Raw genomic sequence first — 8918 nt, 5'->3', positions numbered from 1 at the left:
ATAACAGACTGATGCCCTCACTGCTATAAGAGCTTGTTTGTTGTGGTCAGCACGGGGAAGTGTACCAGCTGAACTGCCCATTGGCTGATGGGGCAGGGCTTGTGCTCGTGGCTCTGCCTGCTTGGTCCTTAATCTGCAAGGAGAGAGCTTCAGTGTTCCAGAGCAATTCCGTTTAGCAGCCGATTAGTGTACTGCTGAAGTTTGTGAATGAGGAAAGGAGTATGCAGGAGGTTTTGAAGGGAACTCTTAAGCTAGAAGACGAATGATTACATACCAAGGGAAATTCTGTAATCCCTGTCTTTCTACCTAGAAGGCAGGGTAGGCAGCTAGGTGGGATTTTACTGCTAAGTTTCTGCAGATACCGTAAAGCTGTAATCTTCCAAGTGTGGTCCTCTACATCAGTTTGGTACTCCAGTTCACCATGAGGCCACACACACACTTGTATCAACACAGCCAGTACCTGGGCAGTTTGGGACAGATGAGTAAGTGGTGGTAGAGGTCCAGTGCTACCACCCTTTCTGGCTACCCATATCATCCCACAGCTGCATATCTAGGTGCAGTCTAATACCCTACGTAGACCTTAGGGCAGAAGAGGCCCTGCCGCTAACACAGCCAGCTGGTTCACCAGGAGCTCGCTGTGGGCACAGCAGGACAGGATGGCTGCCTGCAGGTAGCAATTGTGTCGGCCTGCTGCATGGCTCTGCTTGTTAAAAGTGTCATGACAAATGCAGTCATTTCTGACCAATAGAATCTGTATGAATGTTATCAGCAGAACTGCTAGGGCTTAAAAACACTCTGCCACGCATACCTGACAGAGTTTGTTAGAGCATTGTCCGAGGCTGCCCGCAGCCCAGCACAGCCTGTCCACAGTGGGCTGGAGATGGAGTCTTGTGGAAATGGAGCCTTACCCAGTGCTGCTTGTACTGAAGTTCTCCTATGCAGCTTTGTGTGCATTTACTTGGAATTGGGTCTTATATTTGTTAACAGACATGCTATTGTATCCATTTTAAAATGTACAGAGAACTATTCTAAGCTTTATAGCTGATCACCTTCATATGTTTGGGCTGCCTTGGTGTGGAACAATACTGACATTCAGTGGTTGATTATGCTTGCCACCACTATGTGACTATCCAGGAGATTTTGGAGGGTTTTAATGTTCAGCACTGGCTAAATTCAGAACATGTTTAGTTGAACTGGATTAAAGCAGTTGTGTCAAGGCTCCTTTATAAGAGTGCTGTTCTTTTAAAAAACTATGTTGGAGATGCTTTTGGTCTAGGATAGATACAGTAGAAACATGCAATAACACTTGGTAGCTTTGTTTCCTTTCCCACTCTTAAGCAAACTGGCAATCATGGTTTCCAAAAGAACTCCCTGTTATATGTGTTAGTTGGAATTTTCTGTCCACATTTTGACTATTGGCCTTTTTGTGTCTACCACCAAAGCGTGTGCTCTTAGCAGGAGGTATCTAAGACCTGGCAAGGCCTCAGTGAAAATGAGCACATTGCTGTCATGCATGTAAAGGACCAGCTGGAGGTTAGAAAAGTTGGATTTTGGCTCCCTTCCCATATCTGCTGACTTAGGTGGAGGAAAATAGCATGCCAACTACCTTGTTTAGTAGTCCTTTTTCACCTTCTCTAGTGAGCTTTGGAAAACATACTTTTGTTTTGTTAAGATCTGCAGGGCTGGACCATTTTTCAGTGTTACAAGTGGGTTGAGAGGTCAGCCTAGTACTCTCTGCAGTTTAGTTTCAGACATGGCAACAAGAGCTCAGTGCTTTTCCTAGTTTGTTTTTTTTTTTTGAATGAGGCTTAATCATAGAGTCCTTAAAATCTCCATGGGTCTGCCTGGGCCATTTACCTTTAAATGCTTCTGTGCCATCTTCACATTTATGTGGCAGAGTTAACATTAGCAAAGGAGCAAATTTTATCTACATTTTACAGCATGATCCTAGCCAAACATCCTAAGATTAATTAAAACTATCATAGGTTTTTGGTAGGTGTGTTTCACTTCTCTTGGACATGGAGAGTTGGTGATCTTCCTCTTTCAATGTGTGGACACCCTGTGACTGTTTGGTCTCTTTCCAGTCACGTTTGTATTCCTCAAAAGGCAAAAGAAACTTAAATTCAGGCTATCTCCATTGCTGTCATCTACCCATTTCACCACCTCCTCTGCACTAGCTGCTGACAATGTAATAACTTGCATCAGGAAGCTGATTTGAGCAGACACTTCTTTTTCTGTGTCAATTTATGGCTGAACTAGTTTCTTAATACAAGTAATTGCAGAACCCCAGACGTGCTCAAATCAATACCTGGAAGGCAAAAGAGATTAATGACTAATGGCAGGAGCAGCTTCTTCAGCTACAGACCAAATTTATGCAGGGTGTAAGTACCAGGTTAAGTTCACCTTGAGGAGCCAGTGCTTGGGTTGCAATTTATTTGGTCTGTTTTCTAAGCCTGAGTTTAAACTTGGACCTTATTTCTATCAGAGGACAATGATACTGCAGGTCAGCCAAAGCATCTTATCTACCTCATGTAAAAGCTAAAGAGGTAAACTGAAGTCTGATAGCATTTGCATCCTACATATATGGGGAGAAAATAGTTTATTCATTTAATTAGAACCAACAACTTGGTTCACTTACTGTCTCATTGAAAGCTGAAAAATAGGCTGGGAATTAGTTCTAAAACAGGCAGATAAGGTTCTTGTCCCATGAATAAAATGAAGGATCAGTGGCTGAGGCATGTTATTTATAAATCTTTAAAGATAGAAAAAACAGTTATATTCCTTATCTGCTGCTCATACTCCCCTTTTTCATGAGCAAGTTACTTCTTAAAACATTTAATGTAAACATATTTCATATATCAAGCACATTTGAGGGAATTTTAGTCATGAAATCAGATTTAAACTCCTACTTTTGTGTACTTTTTAATTATTTCCAACCCTTTATCCAAGTGCAACTTGGCATAAATCATAAGTAAAAGACTAATCAGCCAGAAAAACAAAACAAAACAAAACAAACCTTTCTAGTTCAGTAGCTGAAAGCTGACAATCTAAAGAGCTGTATCTTTAAGACAGATCCATTCTTAGTTATGTGTGTAAATGTTACACAGATTCCCCAACCATAGGAAACTTTATGTGTAAGTAAGTTACGCTTACGTGTTGCCAAACATGCTTCAATGAGTGCCAACTCCTAAGAGTCAGCTTTTCTTTAAGGAATAAATTACGAATACCAAATAGGGATGAAAGTGGAAAGCAAGGGTGCAGCGACTTAATCCCCTGTGAAATATTTTGTGATGGAACATTCTGTGAAATAAAGAAAATGCAATTTAAAGAAAAGCAGCAAAGCAGATTTTTTTTCTTAAATTCACAGTGCATTTTACTAAAGAATAACTTTTGCAAGAAAGGGAATCTGGGAGGTGAAATAATGTCAATCCTCATATCCTTTCATTTATTTTAACTTCTTTGAATATGTTTCCAACAGAAGATGATCCACAGCCTGTTTCTTATAAACTGTTCTGGTGATATATTCTTGGAGAAGCACTGGAAGAGCGTTGTGAGCCAGTCTGTGTGTGATTATTTCTTTGAAGCTCAGGAGAAAGCAATCGATGTTGAGAATGTGCCTCCTGTCATCTCAACACCCCATCACTACCTCATCAGCATCTATCGGGATAAAATCTTCTTTGTGTCTGTCATACAGACAGAAGTGCCACCACTCTTTGTAATTGAATTTCTGCACCGAGTAGCAGATACCTTCCAGGTCTGTCACCATTTACAAATAATTTTAAAGTTTAAATAATTCCAAGGGAATTTTTGTAGAAACTTTTTTTTTAAAGAAAGGCAATAAACCCTCTTGTCAGTGACTTTCCCCTTTACAATTTTTAAATCAAGCATTGGTTTAGAGAGTACAAAGGAAGAGAAGGTATAGTTTTTGTGTTCATTTGATTGACATATACCAGTGCACATGCACTAAAATGCTATCTTCTTCCTGTAAGCTTTGGTACTGTTCATGTTACAGAGATGAAAAGAAGGAGCATGCAGGCACAAAACACTCTGTAGAGGGGGAAAAAGCTGCAAAGCTTGAGTCAGTTCTCAACATTTCACAGATACTGTAAATAAAGGAACCTCTGTGAAGATTGGGCATTGCCAAAAGATAGATAGTCTTCTTATTTTACAAGAGTCTTCTAACTGAAGATGTGTTAATGATCACAAGTGGGAGATAGATACCTTTGGATTGTATATACTAGTAAAGCAGGTTACATTAATGTCACTGTTCATGCTGTTGTTATTTCCAATTAGATTATAAATGTAACCCTAACAGGTTACTGGCCTGATGTCTGTGATGCTGTCAAACTACAGAAGTAGCTAGCCAGTTTAGGCACTAAAATTCCTTGATATATTGTTTCTGTAAGCAAAAAGCAAACAAACTTTTGCAAAGCATTATAAACGGGAATAAAAATCCTTTCCTTTATAATCTCTGATTTGTTTAGGATTACTTTGGCGAATGTTCTGAGACTGCAATTAAGGACAATGTAGTTATTGTGTATGAACTTCTAGAAGAAATGTTAGACAATGGCTTTCCACTGGCAACAGAATCTAACATACTGAAGGAGCTGATTAAGCCTCCCACAATTTTGCGCTCCGTTGTCAACTCCATAACAGGTATGAAAAGAAATAATTTTCAGCAGTGACTGGCTGCTAAAAAAAGCCCTGTTGTGCTTCATAGCTAAAAAAAAAATATGGTGGTGTCAAGCTGTAAGTTCAGGCTACTGTCCTGCCACTTCACATAATTAAGAGTCGAATAAAAGCAACTTCCTTGTTATTTGCAGTTTATGCCCAGTCTCCTTTGATGTCCCCAGTGGCACGGCTTAGTCCTGCCACAGCTGCCAAAGTCCCTCAGGAGCAGCAGTTCCCAGCACAGACAGCACATACTGGAGACAGGTGCTTTGGGACTGGTACAGAGCTAGCCCTAAGCCTTGAATAACAGAGGCTTTAGACAAGGTTATGCATTTTATAAGAAATCATTATAGAAAAGTATATAACAGATAGCTAATAAATCTTTGCTGTCTGGGAAAAGATAGGATGAAGGGAAGCAAATAGCCTGTCCTCAGCCCCAACTCTGCCCTCATCACCATCAGCACCCACCAAGTTCAGAGCTGGTTTCAGGCTGTTGTAAACGGGTATGCCTTGCACTGACAGAGCCAAATGTCTGTCAGCTGAGCTGGTGGAATCTGCTTGTCTGGCAGGCAGGTGCAAGGGAGGTACACCATGAGGTGCCACGTGGACCCCGAGGTATGCGAGATGTTCGCCCATACATTGTGTTAGAGAAGGCTAGTGGGTGGGCTGCAGGGCCATGCAGAGGAAGGGCTCAGAGGAGCTGGTCTTTGAGGTCACGCATGTGGTTTAATCCTTGAGTATGAAACTCATCAGTTTTAATTTCTGTCTTCTGGTTGGTTTTTGGGGTTTTTTTAATGTGGTTTTGGATGGTGGTAGTTATGAAATGTATGTATGATCTTAATGGATGAGATGCACCACTGGAAGGGGAATTAAGACTCCTGAAGCTAAGGGTTGCAGCATCAAATCCTCTTGTTTTATCTAAAGCCTTATTAGAATTCCCTAGAAGCCTAAAGCGGCTGCCCAGGGCAGCCTGCGTCTTGTCACTGTCAGCAGCTCAGCAGTGAGCGGGGGAGGCGCCAGCCTGAGAGCTCTCCTGCTGCCTGCCCGGCCGCCCCGCCTGCGCCCCGCACCCTGCAGCTGCTCTCCTCCAGGGGTCAGGGGGAGGGAGGACATGCTTGCAGCTCCTCCCCCATGTGTTGCAGCACTGGGGTGGACTTGGGGTGTTCTGTGTGAGTTACATTACTAGCTTAAAACAATGAAAACTTCTGTTTATGCCTGCTAGAAGGCCTATGCAGCAGGTTGTGTAGAAATTATAAGCACTGACCACAAGCCTCTCAGTGAAGCTGTCTGCTGCTGCAGGATACTGCATTCATTATGCTGAAGGGCACATGCAAGTGTGAGCTGCAGCCCAGTCCCAAGACCTACTTTTAGAAGAGGGATTTATTTCCACTGTACTGGGATTCCAAGATCAGTCACCTAAGTCCCAGATGTGATAAGTTGGGTATTTTTTTTATTAGTTTACTGTGTAATGAGGTAGCTCAGGAAGCCCTCTTCTCACACTGGTGGTATTAATAACCAGGAGCTGAGGGTGACAGCAAGGCAGGCAGGGGCAGTGGCATCACTCTTGAGGATCCCAGAAATTGAGCCAACAGGTCAGGATCAGGATCAGATGATAACTGGGTCAGCTACAGCTCAGTGATTGCCGAAGTCCATCATGATGAGACAGGTCAAGCCAGAAAGCCAAGTCTGTGGGTCAGGATCTGGACAGATTTGACATGGTCAGGTGTAGATGTGGCTGTCATGTTGCTGCAAGGTTGCTCAGATGGGTGCTAAGGGTGAGTGCATTAGCCCAACAGCTCCAAGCAAAGGGGGCGGGACCCCTCCTCTAAGGCTTCTTCTAGGTCTTCCTTCATAACAAGTCCTATCAGTAAATCAGCCCTGAAGGCAGCCAGCTAAAACTCACAGGAGAAGGGGGAGACATGCTTCAGGTCCTCACAGGGAGCTGCAGTGTCTTGGAGCTGTAGTGATGAAATCCTTTGCAGGATCTAGCTCCCCATCTGCTGCCACTCAGAGCTCTTGCTGACTTAAACCTTGTATTTTGCTGTGCAAAATATAATTTGAAAACCATATAATTTGACATATTCATATCACCTTTAAATGATTCATGTCACCTAAAGAATGAAATGTTCATTGTCCAGGTTCTAGTCTGCAGTTCTTGGGGGCAAATCTTGCTATGATTCTCAGTTTTGGCAGTTGAAACATTTATCTTGCAATTACTGATTGAGTTCCTTTTCATTTTTAAGGCAGTAGTAATGTAGGTGACACGCTTCCCACTGGACAGTTGTCCAACATTCCTTGGCGCAGAGCAGGGGTAAAATACACCAACAATGAAGCCTATTTTGATGTCATTGAAGAAATTGATGCGATTATAGACAAATCAGGTAAGACACCTGGTAAACTCATTTAGATTTGTTGAATGTGTTTGCATCATATTTGGAGAAAATACAGTCCAGCTGTATTTTGTTTCATGTACAATCTATCTTAAATAGAAATGTACAATTTAAAATGTGCCCAAATGTATTTCTTTGGTCATCTTAAAATAGCAATATGCTCTAGGCTGCTTCAAGAACATCCACAAGAAATATTCTGTACTTAGATTTTCTGTTTGTATATTGATTATCTCTAAAGAGATGGAAATGGAAAAAGATATTGCAAGTTTTAGATGTGATGAGAAAATTATCTTCCATTGTTCCTGCCAGCAATTTGCTGTAGTCCTTGTAGGCCCTCAAATCAGCAAGAAAAAAGCTTTCGTGAGCTTTCTTCTAATAGCAAGACAAAACTTTGTGCATAATTGCTGAATCCAGATATTATGAAGCACAATAACATTCCCTTTTTTTTTTTCTGTAAATGAAACATATCTTCAAATACAGAAATCTTTAATCTCAGATTTAACTCAGAGGAGGAACATGGTAACTTCTGTATAAATGTTGCCAGTGACAAGCAGCAGAAGACACTGATCCAAAAAGAAAACTGCTGTGCTGTAGGCAGGACTCTGCAATTTTGTTAATTATGGGGGCTATCGATTCAACAATCAATTTGGTCACCATTGAACTGAGTAGTCATAAATATCTGTTGTGCAGCTCTAACTCTTGCTGTCTTGAAACTAAAAGAAGGTGGCAGACACAGTCAGAACACCCTGATGGCTGTGTTACTATCCTAGCTCAACAGGATTGCCACAAGTAGGATGAATACTTACTCGGGGGAGTTGTAATCAAGACCATGTTTGTATTTCTGGAGGTATTCCAAGGACAGTCAGCACCTACCGAGTATTTAAATTTCATACTGATGATCCACTGCAGTGGTCATAGCTACCCTTTCTTGCACTGATCCCCTGGGGACTAGCAGTGCAAGAATCTTTCTTCTTAACCTTAATAAGGACTAAGAAGTAAATAAGGTTGTTTCTTAGCAATATGGTTAAATGCTTCCATCTGAAACAGGATCCTTTCTTTTCAGGCAAAGTATTAACCCACAGTTTCTCCTTCCCATTAACTAGATCAGCAATAGTTTCTATGTATCTTCTAAAGTAACCTTTGCTTGTAGAACTAATTAGTCCAGAGTCCTGTTTATGCCTTTCTGGCCTTATGGGGCATTTAAGGAAGTAAACCTTTACTGGAGTAAGATGCTTGGTATTCTTGCTACATTTTTTGTGGTTTGTTTTTTTTTTTTTTGCTATAGATTTATTTGACGTCGAGATGACTATGTAATCCCACTGCTAAACAAGCCATGCTTGTGAAAAACCAAGGTTATCTGGAGCTTTATAACACAAACCTACTGTGTTGTGATGTTGACCGATTTGATGTACGTCAGCTTCCTTGCACCACTACACAACTTGCTAGCTTTCTGGAGACAGGGCAGCAATGAAAGAAAGGAAGATTCTGACCTTGCATATTCTGAAATTATTTGCTGGCAACCAGTTCAAACATATCCAGTACAAGTCCTGTGAAACAGCTGGCACAAGTAGAATTAGCTGATACGGGACAAGCTGTTTGCTCTGGCTCGTGCATTTTAGCAAGCTGCCCAGGCCACAGGTAGCTGCAACGACCTTTCCAATCTGCTTGGCAGGTTCTTGAGTGTTGTGCAAATGTCATCTGTGGCCTCTAGCTGCACTTCACAGTGTTTGTTAGGACTGTGTTGTCAGGCCTCTGATAACCTTGTCGAGTGTCTGGTTTTTCTTCCCCCTGCAGGTTCCACAGTCTTTGCAGAAATCCAAGGTGTTATTGATTCATGTATCAAGCTCTCAGGAATGC

The 8918-nt window shown here is 41.7% G+C and overlaps 1 protein-coding gene across 1 annotated transcript in view; it reads left to right on the top strand.

The window, feature by feature from the left end:
* Window positions 1–3481: 3481 nt before the first annotated feature.
* The window catches only part of LOC103781240 (AP-3 complex subunit mu-1-like), a gene marked incomplete at its 3' end in the record, with an annotated part of 6064 nt that continues 627 nt past the window's right edge, over window positions 3482–8918 (top strand). The window contains exons 1-4 of the mRNA XM_008948947.1: window positions 3482–3754; window positions 4485–4656; window positions 6915–7052; window positions 8856–8918. The exon at window positions 8856–8918 is cut by the window's right edge and continues 62 nt beyond it. Coding sequence (XP_008947195.1) covers window positions 3482–3754; window positions 4485–4656; window positions 6915–7052; window positions 8856–8918 — 646 coding nt within the window. The remainder of the gene's footprint in view (window positions 3755–4484; window positions 4657–6914; window positions 7053–8855) is intronic.

Source organism: Merops nubicus, unplaced genomic scaffold, assembly GCF_000691845.1.
Source record: "Merops nubicus isolate BGI_N331 unplaced genomic scaffold, ASM69184v1 scaffold8781, whole genome shotgun sequence".
Taxonomy (NCBI): Eukaryota; Metazoa; Chordata; class Aves; order Coraciiformes; family Meropidae; genus Merops; species Merops nubicus.
The sequence above is the reverse complement of the archived record's forward strand: the minus strand, read 5'-3'. Positions and strand labels throughout refer to the sequence as shown.